Genomic DNA, 14,665 nt, shown 5'->3' with positions numbered 1-14,665 from the left:
ATCTATAATCTCAAGCCAGAACAAAGATGACTGCACAAAAGTTATCAAATTGAAGTTACTTAAAAGAAAAAACAAAAACAGAAATCATTAGAATTATAAAAAGTTGTTGAAACCATTAACTCAAAATTATTAAAAATTATTGAAAAAAGTTGTTAAAATCATAAAATTACTGAACTTCAAATTGTTAAAAAATCCAACTACTTTCTCAAGCTTTCTTATCTTCATTTTTGGCTCGCCGTTATCTTCATTTGCAGATTCTTCGAGATCTTCTTCGGAAATTGCAGTAACCATATCAGCATCGATCGCTTCCTGTGAAGTTGCATCATCCATTTTACACAGACCACATTTTTCGGCAATCGTTTTATAGAGTATTGCGGCACCAGCGGTGTTTGTTTGGAAAAACGATGAGGGTGAAACTCGAAACCGGGCATCCAAGATTGTCTCATAAATGTAAGGGGCACCTTTAAAAATGAAAGAGTTTGCTGTTCACTAAAAGTTGTATACAATTGAAATCCTATATACATTGTGGTTCCTCAAGGAAGAAGACGATTCTATACCGATGATCTAAAATTTCAAAATTTCTAAAATTATGCTGAAAGTTGTTTGGAATACAGAAAAATCGTCAAATTTTTAATGATCCAGAATTATGCATCTGAGATTACGAAAGATTCACACATTGAGGATTGCAACATCAAATGGCATAAGTTCAAAAAAAGTCAAAGAGGAACAATTGGATCACCTAGTAAAGATAAATCTTATTTTGAATCTTATTCTTCCCTATTAAAATTGAGGTTCGAGTAAAAACCGCACGAAAATCCATTGGTAATATTTTTAAAAAAGAGAAATATACCTAAAATTTTGAGAATTACATATTTAAGAATTACATTCCAATACTTTTCCAAATTACACAAATAAAATTAAATTCCCAATAAAGTAGGAAAAAGCATTCATAACAAACAAAAGAACAATAAACCTGCAATATGTTCATAGATAACCGGATCGCTAGCATTCGCTAACCGCTGCCAATACAGCGATGTAATACGAAAAAGACTATTTTCATCAAAGAGGTTGTCCAGCTGAAGAAATCGTTCTTCCACAACTTTTATCAAAGCTTTTTCGCGCTCTTTGTCTTCCATCGGAAATATCGTTACAATCATCATTATATCTGAACCAAATTCACGAATGGAAAGCATCTTCCACACACCTTTCCGTTCAAACTCATTGAATGGCTGCAAAAACAGCTTGCGGAGACTATAAAAACGAATTAATTTCCAAATACGCTGATTAACTGTAAACTATAGGGTGTTCAAATTTATAGTCCGTTCTTTCTTTACATACATTATCCAATCATTTTAGTCGGATAATTTCGTGAAAAAAAAAAAACTGATGATTTAATTTTGGGGAGAACGCGGTTTACACCGAAAATAACAACGCGGACAAAATACTGATTTCCGAGACAATTATATTTACAATTCAATGTTTTCAGACTACAGGAAAAAACTCGAGACTAATATGACACTCTCGTCAGTTCTACAAGTAGCGAAAGTTTATGAGCATAAAGCTCACTAATTCACCACTTTCCACAACCAATTTTTCGAAGGCTCCCACAATTCGCTTCATATGGGCTGATATATTATCACATGTGTCCACAGATACCACAAAATGTTGATTAGCAGCAAATCGACCGCCAACAAAACCAACAGATATGTGACCATCGATATTACGACCAATTGTAAATTCACATTTATTTCGATATTCGGTGATACGAGGTGAAGGAAGAATCTGAAGTTATTAATGACAAGTAAATCATTAAGGTTTTATATTGTGAAATGAATGAAATGAATACTATATCTGATTTTCAAAAGAATAAGAAAAAAACTCCAATTCGACAACTATATGAACAATCCCTAACTGTTTCAAGCTTACTATCCTAAAAATTATATAGTCGTTCCATGCAGAAAGTCCTACGACAACTAAGTTTGCCATGCATTATTATCCCGTTAAAATTAGACGCTTTAATAGCCATAAAGGACTTTTGAATTTATGAAACACTTCCATGCATGAGATCTAATATTAAAAGAAAAATAGATCTGGAAACCAGTGTCCAAATGGAAATCAAACTCACAGATTCAATCAATGATTCAATGTCGACTTTGCTGGCACCATTTACACGAGCACCAATCATTTCTTTCAAAAAGTTCATCGCAATTCGTTTCACATCTTTCATTTTAATTTCGAGTTGCTCGTTGTATGGCTTATCAGCCAGTGGTGTCACGCGTTCGCGTGCTGTACGCTTTATTTGATCGTTATTTAGCGATTTCTGTTAATTAAAGAGTCACGGATACTGTAGCTACTAGCCAAACATGTTTAAGATAACATACTTATAATGCTACTTTATTTCCTAATCCGTCATATCATATAAATATCTACGTCATATCATATAAATATGCATATCTTACGAATTGCTGAACTGATTTTAAATTATCAAAAGTGTCAGCTCAGCTTTAATAAACCGTAAAAGAAGTCCTGAAAGGTCTTTTTAAAAACTTAAACAAATTGCGCTAACTCACAATTTTCAGTTGTTCTGATTGCGCTATTCTGGCTTGTAAGACTCGACCTTTTATTTTGAAACCATCAAAAATCTGGACGGCAGCAGCAGCCTCTTCCGCAGTCGGTACCGAAAAGAACACTGCTATGCCCGTATGCCGAATGTTCCTTACAATGAACTTGCTCAACTGCCTAAAAAGAGATAAGACAAAAAACAACAAGATCTTCCCAAATGATCTCTATATAATCAGAAATGAGACCATACGGCAAAATCTGAGTTGTTGAACAAGCTCAGCAAAAACCTCTTACATACTTCGAAAGAAGTTCCTTGACTTGCTTGTATTTGAAATAGGGTGGCATGTTTCGTATTTCCACTCGTGAACTTGGTTTTCTGTCAACTACGTCAGCATTTGTAACACATCCTTCAGCAACTAACTCGTCTGTTTCAGTATGTATGTCACCGAGTGGGTTACTTGTAATAGACGTCGACTTTGTAGGGCTGATGCATTTTTCAATGATCACTACTTCTTCATCCTTTGAAATAGATTGTTCTCGCAGTTTATCTTCAATTAACTCACTTATGGTACCATTTCCGAGTGCCATTTCCCCATCCAACACAACTGAATTCACGTTACCGCTCTCCAGTCTTTTACCGATCATTACAGAGCTGAAATCAAGAGGTAAAAACAGTCGTCGCAATTCACCTACCATTAGATTCAGTAAAGATTTTTTCAAGTTCAAACTGTTTCCTAAAAGACTCGGGATCTTTCTGGAAAATAAGTCTTTCATCACAACCTAAAAACAAACAGCTGGATAAAAGGAAGCCTAAATAAACTAGAAATTACGTACGGAATTTGACCATCACGAATGCTACCACTAGTAAAGTTGGAGAGACAAAGTTGACATTTAGATTGCATGAAGTGAGGTAAGATTATAGAAATAGGAGGTAGAGAGAAAAGAAAGACAGAAAGAGGAAGAGAGGAGGGGTAATGCACAAAAAATTACAAGTCGTAACAGGCTACAGATTGACCAGGTCGGTGCAGAAAATGAGCAGACAAATAGTTGGAGTGCATAAAGAACAATGAAAAGTTCGCTTATAAGAAACCATGGAAAAGAGTGAGGTATTGTTGGGGAAGAGAGATGAAAAATGGTTGATAGAGAGAATGTTGCATTACGCGGTGGCGTGAGAAAATGGAGCAGAGGGAACCTGAGTGTGTGGAGATGTGCAGTGTGTTGATGACAGAAAAAGTGTTAGGCGGAGGGACGTCTTACATCCAACTTAAATTTTAAAATGTGAATAAGGCTGCACTGGATCAAAGGTCAAAAGTTAAGAACATGGAGAATTCACCGTAATGAGAATGTAAGGAATAAGAGTTCCATTCGGATCCCAAAGACGTGACTCTACGCACGAGACACTTGAAACACGTTGGTTATGTTCAGATAAGCAGTGAATATCGATGGCAGATGCAAAGAAAATTAGTGTTGCTGAGTTATTTTCAAAATTTCACGTGACACTTAAGGAAGCTTGGTTGAATGAAGTCCTGGAATATCTTCAAGTGGAAAGAGCCAATGCGGTACGATACCTCTGATATTCCTCTTTTTAAGGAATCAGTAGTGTAAGATTGTCTAAATGAAAACGTCTTTTCAATCTGATTGTTTTGGGCGGAAGTCGGCTTGGGCCTTTTCATTTTAGCTGCATCGTCGCCCAAAAATCTAAATCTCAGTAATGGTGTACAAGTTTCTATTTCCATTATCCTTATTGAAAATCCAGACTTCTTTAATTTATAGCAGTCTTATCGAACTCTCCAAACTAACGATTTTTTCGAATAATATCCCGAAAGCGCTTCTCTTACCTCCTTACTTACTTCACTACAGGACATTCCCACAGTAGTTCAACTCGTATACGAACAATGGCTTTTTTCGGAATTATCAAATAGTACACGTCCGAAAATACGTCTACCACCATTCGAAAAGAAAACTTTTCTGGACAGTGATGTTGCTGTTCAAGTAAGACTATATCAGAAAACTTTAAAGCTACAATAAAAATCGATTTTTAATATTTCGGCCAACTTTAATCTTAAACTTCGAAATTTAGATGTGCGTGTCTGAATGTTATATAATTCAATATTCTTATCTGATGAGATGCTATCTATTCTTTTTTTTAAATGATTATTTAAGAAAAATCGCTATTCTATTTCAGATGTTCCAGCTCAACATCATAACCCTGTTTTAGATAAACTGGTTAGTAGACATACACACCTCAATGTACTCGAAATTAAACCAATACCTTGGACGTAACTTGGGTAACAGTTCTTTATACTTGGAACCAAATGAAGAAACAGAGGTTATTTGTTATTTTCCCACACAAATTTTCAGAAATTCCTACAAATAAATTATTAGTCGCTGAGGTTTTTCAATTTAAGCCAATCTGGCCTAATCCCACAACTTTCAACTATTTCTGTTTACCTTCTTGAAGCGGTAGAACTTTGCTTTCCCTTTAGTGTTAGAAATTTACTGTTTTTATTCTGTTTTTTCTTCGCTATCAGAAATTTGATTCAAAACATTTCTTGGTGTTAGGACTGAAATTCAAGTATACGATCCAAATTTTATGTTGAGAAAAACAGAAACTTATTTTTGATATTTGCTTCATGCTTTTCGAATTTTATGTCTAATTCAACACAGAATGTTATTCCAGTTTTTATTGAAAAAACCTTTTATTATATTTATTATTTTGATGTAGTCCTTGACATATCGATATCCTTAATATATTAATATCTTTATATATCGCCAAAAAAACGATAACTTTCATTGCATAATTACCATTTGTGTTCTGTAAGTTTCTGCATTAATGTGTGAGCTATGCATGAAATAACAACTTTGAACAAAGATTTAATAGGATTATTCAAGCGTTTTTAGGTGTTTTTAAGCTTGTTTGTTTGCGATTCATTTATAACCTAACTTATGGATGTTCTCCCCATCACATTTTGTCTATCTATTTAAAGGATTTGGATCCAGCAAATCGAATATATTTAATGGAAGTAACTGATGGCCAAAGGAAATTGCGCGCTATAGAATACCAGAAAATTGATAAGCTGTGCGGAAAATTGTCCTGCGGGACGAAGGTTTGATTTGAATTGTTCAGGTTCTTTTAATTGATTCTCCAATCATCATAATACTTTTCATTAATTAAGTCTTTTTAACGATATCTCATCGTCGCAATACAGTCATATGGTCATGACTTTTATTCTTCAATTAAATTCCTAATGTAGTTGCAAGACTTAATTTTCTGCACTTACATTTTCCACCTTTTCTCCATCGTTTTTTGTTCTCTCGTTGCTTTGTCTGGTCTAGAGACTGCTTAAAATATTCCTAAGCAGTAACTGGATCATAACCTTGTCTTGAAGTTTACATGTTTTTAAGCTCATAATCCGTGGCGGTACGTTCTGTCGTCGCAATGTACTGTTGCTAGGACCAGATAATGTGATGATATTGGGTGGTGAGAGCGAAATATGTCAGCAGAATACTTCAGCTCTTATTATCGCACGACGGTTGGGAATTGATGAAAAGAAGCTGAAATTGGTGGAATGGTAAATATTATTTACAATTCAGAAGCAACAAAAAAGCATCGATATTATCACAGAATTCGGAGAAATGGCATTCGAAAGCGTTTTTTTAATGTTCGACCTTCAAAATATGAATCGATGTATTAATCTTGATAAGTAGTAGGCTTCTTTCCATCGTTCAAAGTCATTGCTGAGAAAAAGGTTTGGACCAAGTATTCCCCAGTGGAGAAGTACGCTTCATTTTTATTGGTAGTTAAGCCTTGATGGATCTATCTGACAGCGTACTTTCTTTGCAGTTGCACTCTACTGCTTGAAATATTAGATTAGGATTACATGATAATATTAAGGGTATTCAATTGAGAAATCTTTTTAGTGTGAGAAACGAAGAATATAAAAATTCAGTGAAGACAGTGGAGGTAACAGAAACGGAAGGAGCGGAAAAGGTTAACATTACTGCTTATGCGTAAACTGGAAAATGAAATTCACTTGATTCAAATTCATATCTTTAAGTAGTCACTGGTCGTTTTCTGCAAATTCCGCATCATTTATAGATCCAGGCCATAGTGCCATCAGTTTTCATGCGCAAGGATGTTGCAGCTAACTCAAGTGAACAGCAAACTACAAACATACATACCAACAGGACAGTAAAGGGAGAGAACGTCAGAGGAAAAAAACAGTATATTCTTGCATTGAATTTGAAGTTTTGAGAGTTAGAGTTCAGACCAAAAATGCCTGGTTTTAAACGTTTCAGGAAGAGACCTGTTTTGTCACGCACAATAACGTCCTATTTCCAACCTCAGCATAAGATTCCCACTTCTGGATTAACTTCAAAAGTATCAGCGAAATCTCAGATATCATTAGTCAATCAGGAGACCAAAGAAAAATCTGAACCAAGAAACTTAGCATGGGATTCACTTCAAAAACAACGAGAAGTGAAGCCTCCACCAGCATTACTTCCTGTTGCTGATTCAAAGCAACAATCGCAGCACTCCATCGCAACTATCACTTTTTCGCGAGAATCAAATGAACCATCAGCAGAACAATCAGGTCCACCTGTAGTGGTATCGCAGGTACTCTGTCAACAGAAGATAATGAATGACTCAGCAATGCAATCAGAAATAAGAAAAATAACGGAAAAATCAATAACTACAGTGCAGGACCAAACTCAGAATGTCCAAAATTTCCGTGCTTTTTCACAATTCATGCAACCAGAAAAAGCTTCACTGCAACCTGAAAAGGCTTCACTTTCAGCGAGGTTATGGAAAAGAAATTTTGAAACAACTCGGTCACTAGTAGTTGAAGGTAATAATAGTCCCACTCCTCCTGCCAGAAAAATAAATCCTACATATGACGCTGTTATGCTTAGTGGAGAAAGTGAACGAAAAGAAACAACAGCAAAACCATTGATTCTTATTCGAACTATGGATTTACAGCGAAATTCCGCAGATACGATTCGGCATGCAGCTGTTATTTCCTCATCAGACATTCAAGAACGGACAATTTGGACTGCTAACAAATGGTATTTATTACTTCCTTGTTTTAAATTAATGAAATAACGCGAATGTTCTTTTCCATCTATTCTGTCTCTACTGCCTTCTTTTCGGATGACCTTTCATATTTCCATCATCGCTCATCTGATTTTTTATCTTTTATTTAGAATTTACTGAGTAAAGAAATGCTTTCCGCTGTTATTTCAATCTTTGATATAATCTTCAGTTCATTGATTAATCGTTTTTCTCTTCAATTCCCTAATTATGGAAATCAGTCAGTTAAAGCAAAATAAAAAAAATAAACAGTTCGCTATTTGCAGAATTTGTTTTGTAAATACATTTTTTAACAGGCAGCATGTAACCAACGAGAACACCAAACAATTTCTGACAAATGAGTTCCATGTGCCTGTTTCAAAAGTAAGTTTTTCTGGAGAGACAAAAGTGCTTAATGCTAGCAGACAATTAGACGTGCTCAAGTATTAGCTGCACTTTTATGCATGGTAAATTGAACAGGCAGAAAGTGGTATTAAAATAAATATGTTTTATTATTCACATCTAAACAGGCAAACGATCTGAACCATGTGCACTCCAAGAAGATCAATCGAAACCGCAATAAATATTGGTGGGAGTACTAATGAAGTAACCATCTGCTAGGTTCAATATAATAGTGCTTATATTTACAGTTATTAGTTGACAATGTTTAAGGTGCAAGTGCAAACAACGGAAGATGACAGTGCTCTTTTGCTAGATACAACTCCGGTCCACAGCGCGGCAAATTCGCCACAAAATTTTTCAATAAATCGAATGTCCTCCAACTTGCGGGAACGTGCTGTCGAAGGCAAGTGTTTCCAAACCATTAACTATAGTGGGGGGCAAAGTGCTGGCGACTCCGTGGCGCAACGGTAGCGCGTCTGACTCCAGATCAGAAGGTTGCGTGTTCAAATCACGTCGGGGTCATCCCAGTTTTTTGCAAACTTGACAAATGGTGTATCCCCTAAATATTACAAGTTTATTTGGCATAGCAATTTGTTTTATGCCTATTGGCACACTTTTCATAAACGGAGAAAATGTGAATTCATTTTGTTCTGCTGTGGTTTGAATATTTGTCTTTCTGGCCCGGAGAGGCATTGCTCAGAATTTGATCTGTTCTCTTCTACTTTATTTAATCAACATTTAAAGGAATTAATTCTATGCTGTTTGAACCTTACATGATTTGAACAGTGCTACGGAGTCTTTGATCATTAAAAAAATCTAAAATTTATGTATAAATTTATAGATTGCTTTTTTCCGGAATGATCCACTGGTGAAATTACAAATTGCTCTACATTACTATAGTCTGTTCTGAACAAAAAAAAGGAACTTTTATGGAAGAATACATAACTCATAAGTAGTTTAAAAAAAAGCACAAATTTTATCCCTATTACTTTTGGCAGTTAAATTATATTTTATTTCAATAGATAATGTAAAGTGATAGAAAATCGGAAATCTTGGGTTTCTTTTCTCTGCTGATCTTTTTTTTCTTGCAAACATCTAAAAATTGGAGCAAAATTTCAATCTGAGAAGTGAAAGCGAGTGGTTCTTATGTTCTTAAATAAGAATCAACAAAGATGCAGAAGAAAGTTCTTTTTAAGACCGGTCCCGTCAATCATTTTTATATTGTTTTATTTAACTTGAATAGTTGCAGTTTTTTAGTTCTTAATAATAAAGCAGTTCGAATGTATTATTTTATTTTGTCCATTATATATTCTAAAACAGTCTCTTCACTGTTTACTGGGCTCGTTTTCCTCTTATATCCAATTTCAGCTTTCCAACCAGATATGACATTATATCGTCCCGGCACACTACTTCCCACGTCAGGACAAAATTTTTGTATGCTGCCAGTTACCGGTTCCCAGCAGAATCCTGTAACATATCCATTTTTTTATTGGTTGCTTACTGTTAGAAAAAAAAATTATGCATGGTTTTTATTTTAAGCACTTTTTATTAAAAGTGTCAACAAGAAATCGAGGCAACAGACCATGAATTAAACTCTTTGTGAAAAATTTCGCAATATGTATCTAGAGTGATAGTCGTAATCTTTGACTAATATTTCATTTATCGTCAACTAAATTAAATAATTAAGACGTTTTCATGTTATATTACTTCCTAAACTTATTCTTACCCTTAATATTTAGTGCAACTTGTCAATATTTCCAGATTTCATTTCACACTCCTCAAAACTCGTTCATGAATGCAGAAGCCCAACAAGTTGAAGGACAGCCCACATGTTATAATACTTCTCTTAGAAATCGTCCAACAACATTAGTTTTGCCTGATGCAACGCTCCAGGTAGTACCACATGTAAATATCATAGAGCGTTATCGTGCCTTGAACATTGTATCGATAAGGGAAGCTTGTCATCAGCGAAGGTACTGTTTGATCGCGCATCGTAAACGAGTGCAGGTATTTTACAGCTGTTCACCGAATTAATTACTTCGATCCGTAACGGTTTAGGCAGAGGAATTTTCATTTAATATCAAACCATTCCTAATATTATTCTTTGTTTAGTTATGGGTCGGATAAAAGAGTTTTTTCACTATTATCTCTTCTGAGTATAGATTTACCAGTATATTTAACTTATTCATTTTTTCATAATAAACAGATTTTCAACATTTTAAAGTATTTTACTTTTAGCCAATTTTTTGCAAATTGCATGCGGGTTTGCAATTTATTGGACAGAGCTGGACAGCAGCACTACGTATCGCGGACGAAACTTGCGATGCACTTGATTGTTTAGTGGATAACAATGCGATAAGTGATTTGATCGGTTTCACACCACAGGAAGCACAGGTTTGTCTTTCTATGAATTTTAGATGTAAAAGTTTGTGGATAGATGGTGTGTATGTGTTGAGGTTGGAAATTTAAATTCGTTTCTGAGAAATATGAAGCACGAAACAATGAAGATAGTCAGATGCGAAGCTAGAAATGAACTTAACCTGATCCTTCCGACGTCAAACAAGCTTAAACACGACCCAGACCGTTAACACACCCGGAAGACGAAGTACTGCATGAGGGGGATATTTCATAAAGATCGAAAATTTTCAGCTCTTCAAAAGTTTCATTAAGGTTTTTTAGATGGAAATAAGGACAGCATTTTCTCTATATAAAAGGCGAATACAATTCTTGGGGCCAGGGAAAGATAGGGATTGATCTTTGGCCGATGATCGATTAAGCCTGTTATCATTCTATACCAGTGGCCCGCGGACCGCTGACGTTCTGCGAGCCAGGGCGTCGGCGAGATGAGTAGAAAGCAGGCAGGGGACCGCTCTTATCAGTGTTTGATAAGCTATTACGTTGAAAGTTTTGATTGATTTTTTTTTTTCAAATTAACAGGATTTATTATTTTTGGACCTGTTACAAGTGGAAAAAACCAAAGTAGTCCTTAGCCAAAAAAATTGGGAACCACTTCTCTACACCAACAATGTACGAAGCAAACCAATCAACATCCACATTTATCTTTTGATCCTTACACTTGACCGTGAGAATCTCCCGTCCATCACTATACAGATTTTGTTTGAGAGCCTTCTATGAACTTTTTGGTAAAGTTAAGGTTGTCAAATCGATGAAGTGAAGCCTACCTTGGTATGTTGTGGCATAACTCTGTAAACCGTTCCTCCACTTATACACTGTTTGAATCATCTCTTTTGACTTCCTTTTAGCAAACTTAATAATTTGAATAATCTAGTTTAAAGTGAAATTCTAAACATCGGATATTTAGGGACCTGATTTAGAAACCGGAAATTGTGGCAAATATTGACATCGTGGAAGAAATCTGTTATTTTTGGTTCAGCTTAGTTCATTATCATATTTTCTCGATGAGAGTACCTGAATAATATTTTTTCCCATTACTAGCTGACCTCTGTTACATGATGCATAATTAAGGTATAACTTATAAGTACTAAACTCATCGAATGGGATACTCAGTAATCAAAAATGAATCCAATTAAAATGCTTGCGGTTAAAATAACACGATATGTTACAACATTTTATTTTCATCAAGTTTCTTTTGCAAAACTTCATTCTGATTTTAGCAAGCGGCAGCAATCAACGATCGCGTTCGCGTAGCATACTATAAAGGGCGTGCTCAAGCGATGCTTGAAACATTCAAACGGTTGGATCTAGTGCTAACGATTGAATTCTCATCATCATCAGATGTTTTACCACTCATCGTCGATATCACCAATCTTTCAACAGCACTTGGCTTATGCTAATTTATTCACTTCTTCTATACAAATTTATTCTCTCAAGACTTCCCATCCTTTAGGTTTTATGTAATGTTCTTTGTTGTTTACTTGTTCATATTAATTGTTTTGTGTTTATTCATCACTATCATTATTATTATTTATTTCCCTAGTTGGTTTAGTTTGATTTATCCATTTTCCTTATCACCTATTCGACATCCAAGTCAATTTATTTGTCTTTTGTTATTTTTTGAATACTTTGATTCAGGGGAAATTCTCCTGGGTTGTTTTCTGTTTTGTTTGTCTTATCACATTAGAAAAATTAGATTGCTGTTTTGATTTTCTTACTGCAATCTTTTAGCTTTGAATCTATTATTTTTAGCTTGTGTTTTATTTGATTTATCCTCTAAAATTAAAAGTAATAACTGCAGGAGAATTATGTTATCAGCCATTCCGATTATTTCATATTTATTCAAAGCAAAGCGTCCATGCCATTTAAAGCTATGATGGTAGATAAGCTTATACCATTTTAATTTATTATGTCTTCTTCAAAAAGCCTGTTATTTCACCAAAAATTAGAAAGTATTCATTGTATTTGAATTTACTCTTTTAATGTTCTTTTTTTTGCTCTGAAGTGCAAATATGAGGGTCATTTTTTTTTTCTACTTTATTGTTACATTTAACTCTTTTTTACTAAAAATCCTTAGTTTTGATAATTTCTCTTCTGTAAAAAGGAAGTATCATTGCTACTGATTAAGGCTTGTGTGATTTAAATGAATGATTAATATTCCGGCGGTACGAATTCTGTTAGCCATCTTCATGGTTATACTACTGAATTACCTTCATACTTTGCCTTAACACTTGTTTATCCGGTCAAAAGAATGATACAATTTCGGTGTCAAAGAAAATGATAAGTGGTTCATATTTATGATGTAAGGAAGTTCTGGGATTATTTCATTACCTGTCAGCTTTTTCATTAAATCTGGGAAACATTTTAGGTTTTTGTTCTGGGGCAGCAATTTAACGATGGCCAATAGTATGGAGCTTTGTTGGTGTGCCTCTTGTTCAAAATTATTTCGTAGAATATTTTGTTCCGTAGGGCGACATGACAAGTTATGTTATATTAATCATTGTTTTATCAAGAAAGGCGGGATGAACATTTGTAGAGATTTGTCTCCATAGGATGAAATTCCTTGTTTCTGAATCATGAGTAATTGCACCCTTATCTGTATGATTGTTAGTGATACAGACACTTGACCAGTGATATGTACTGTGGTGAAACTGGCAACTACTCTAAGCTATTTGCATTTGACAAGTTCTTTACAATTAACAGTTCAAATGATTTTGCCGGATGAGTCATCGTTCTTGCTGTCTAAATAAGGATAAAAGAGTATAATATAAGCATTATTGCTGTAAGCTATTACTGTATTACCGTTTGGTATGTTGTCTCGATATAATCTAATTTACAGAAATCCTTTTCTGAGGGTAGGAAATGGGTTCAATCGTTCTTCCGCAATAATTACAAACTGGAATGGATTTGATGTTTTCAGAATTGTTTCATTATTATTAAATCAAATTAAGAATTCGTTTCATTACTATCAAATCAAATTAAGAATAATTTCATTTTATGGCGTAAGTAGTCCAATGATTTCTTATTCAATTTATAGTCACTCCTGATTGGAACAACTGAGTCGGCTGGATAACACTGTTTTATTTGATCTGTGAAAGTTGGAATTTCAAAAGTTTTCGAAGAAGTAGACTTTATACGACATTTCTTATGCTTTCAGAGAAAGGGTGATACGGTGATATGCATAGTATTCCTCAATACTCTAACTATCAGTACTAGTGATTCTTTCTGCTGTCGACCGTATTCTTTGTTTGTTCATTGAGTTCATTTGTTTTCTTTATCAATTCTGGTAATTTCGACCCCATTGCTAACTGATTATTTTTTGAAAAACATTGGTAATTGCCGTCGATTAACTTTCGCAGTTGTAAGGTTTTAAGTTTATATTTATGGATTTCAAAAGTTGAAAGAAAATATACGACATTATCTCCTCCTCAGATTGATCCATCAAGAGAGAATAAGTGGATAATCCGGCACTAAATTAATTTAAATAAAGACAGTTACCTTCATAATTTAATTTTATTTCCCTAACAAGTCTGATTTATGCTTATTTTTGGACCTATTTACTTTGATTACTCAAATAAGTCACTGAACAGTTCCAAAGCAATGTGATATTCCAAATATTGCAGTATTTAACATATCCTTGTGAATTAAAATATAAGTTCAATTGAATTCCTCAGTTGTGCTTCCTGTCACTGCCAACTTCCGTATTACACTTTTTCGAGATTTGGCAAAAAACAAATGATTATTTCGAATTTTTAAATAATTGTTTAATTGTTTCAAATTTTCAAACAATTTAAAAACCGTTTGTTATCTCAGAATCGTGTAAGTCCGCTTTCTAGAACTTCCCAATAACCATCTTCAAACTGAAATTTTTGATGATAAAGCTGAATAGTGGAGATGTGTTTACTTCCACTTTCGTATTCCTCCACCATCACCACCACTATCATATTTCTGGCCCGATCGTTTATTTTCTGGGTTTACAGCACGATCTGAAATTCCCTGTGGCATTTGCTCATTGAAATTTGTTTCACAATTATAATTAAGAAGAGAAATATTTGCTTTATGTTCACAGTTTGAGTGAGTATTCATTGCCATCAGTTTGAACTTTGTATTTGTTAGCAATATTGGCGGGGTATTTTAGGTTTCAGATCAAATCACCAAATCGATATATATATATATATATATATATATATATATATATATATATATATAATAATA

At 34.4% G+C, this 14,665-nt stretch overlaps 4 protein-coding genes and 1 non-coding gene across 5 annotated transcripts in view; 3 read left to right on the top strand and 2 right to left on the bottom strand.

Annotated features, from left to right (window-relative positions):
• Positions 1-3,258, bottom strand: part of LOAG_16367 (hypothetical protein) — a gene marked incomplete at its 5' end in the record, with an annotated part of 4,952 nt that extends 1,694 nt beyond the window's left edge. Inside the window, 6 exons of the mRNA XM_020449020.1 lie at positions 202-461; positions 974-1,229; positions 1,567-1,782; positions 2,126-2,320; positions 2,571-2,739; positions 2,861-3,258. Coding sequence (XP_020307569.1) covers positions 202-461; positions 974-1,229; positions 1,567-1,782; positions 2,126-2,320; positions 2,571-2,739; positions 2,861-3,258 — 1,494 coding nt within the window. The remainder of the gene's footprint in view (positions 1-201; positions 462-973; positions 1,230-1,566; positions 1,783-2,125; positions 2,321-2,570; positions 2,740-2,860) is intronic.
• A 746-nt stretch (positions 3,259-4,004) lies between these two features.
• Positions 4,005-7,666, top strand: LOAG_07525 (hypothetical protein; the record flags this gene model as incomplete). The annotated part of the gene is made up of 8 exons (XM_003143055.1): positions 4,005-4,121; positions 4,423-4,554; positions 4,781-4,891; positions 5,550-5,669; positions 5,968-6,134; positions 6,484-6,553; positions 6,662-6,786; positions 6,862-7,666. 8 exons carry the CDS (start codon positions 4,005-4,007, stop codon positions 7,664-7,666), a joined length of 1,647 nt encoding a protein of 548 aa, XP_003143103.1.
• Positions 7,667-8,485: 819 nt separating this feature from the next.
• Positions 8,486-8,557, top strand: LOAG_20000. The gene has a single exon. It is a non-coding gene; the product is annotated as a tRNA-Trp (tRNA).
• An 860-nt stretch (positions 8,558-9,417) lies between these two features.
• Positions 9,418-11,850, top strand: LOAG_07523 (hypothetical protein; the record flags this gene model as incomplete). Its single annotated transcript, XM_003143054.1, has 4 exons — positions 9,418-9,504; positions 9,797-10,042; positions 10,274-10,429; positions 11,671-11,850. The coding sequence occupies 4 exons, from the start codon at positions 9,418-9,420 to the stop codon at positions 11,848-11,850; spliced, it is 669 nt and encodes a 222-aa protein (XP_003143102.1).
• A 1,097-nt stretch (positions 11,851-12,947) lies between these two features.
• Positions 12,948-14,542, bottom strand: LOAG_07520 (hypothetical protein; the record flags this gene model as incomplete). The annotated part of the gene is made up of 2 exons (XM_003143053.1): positions 12,948-13,113; positions 14,355-14,542. The coding sequence occupies 2 exons, from the start codon at positions 14,540-14,542 to the stop codon at positions 12,948-12,950; spliced, it is 354 nt and encodes a 117-aa protein (XP_003143101.1).
• Positions 14,543-14,665: the final 123 nt, after the last annotated feature.

This window comes from Loa loa (genome assembly GCF_000183805.2).
Source record: "Loa loa unplaced genomic scaffold supercont3.1, whole genome shotgun sequence".
Taxonomy (NCBI): Eukaryota; Metazoa; Nematoda; class Chromadorea; order Rhabditida; family Onchocercidae; genus Loa; species Loa loa.
The sequence above is the reverse complement of the archived record's forward strand: the minus strand, read 5'-3'. Positions and strand labels throughout refer to the sequence as shown.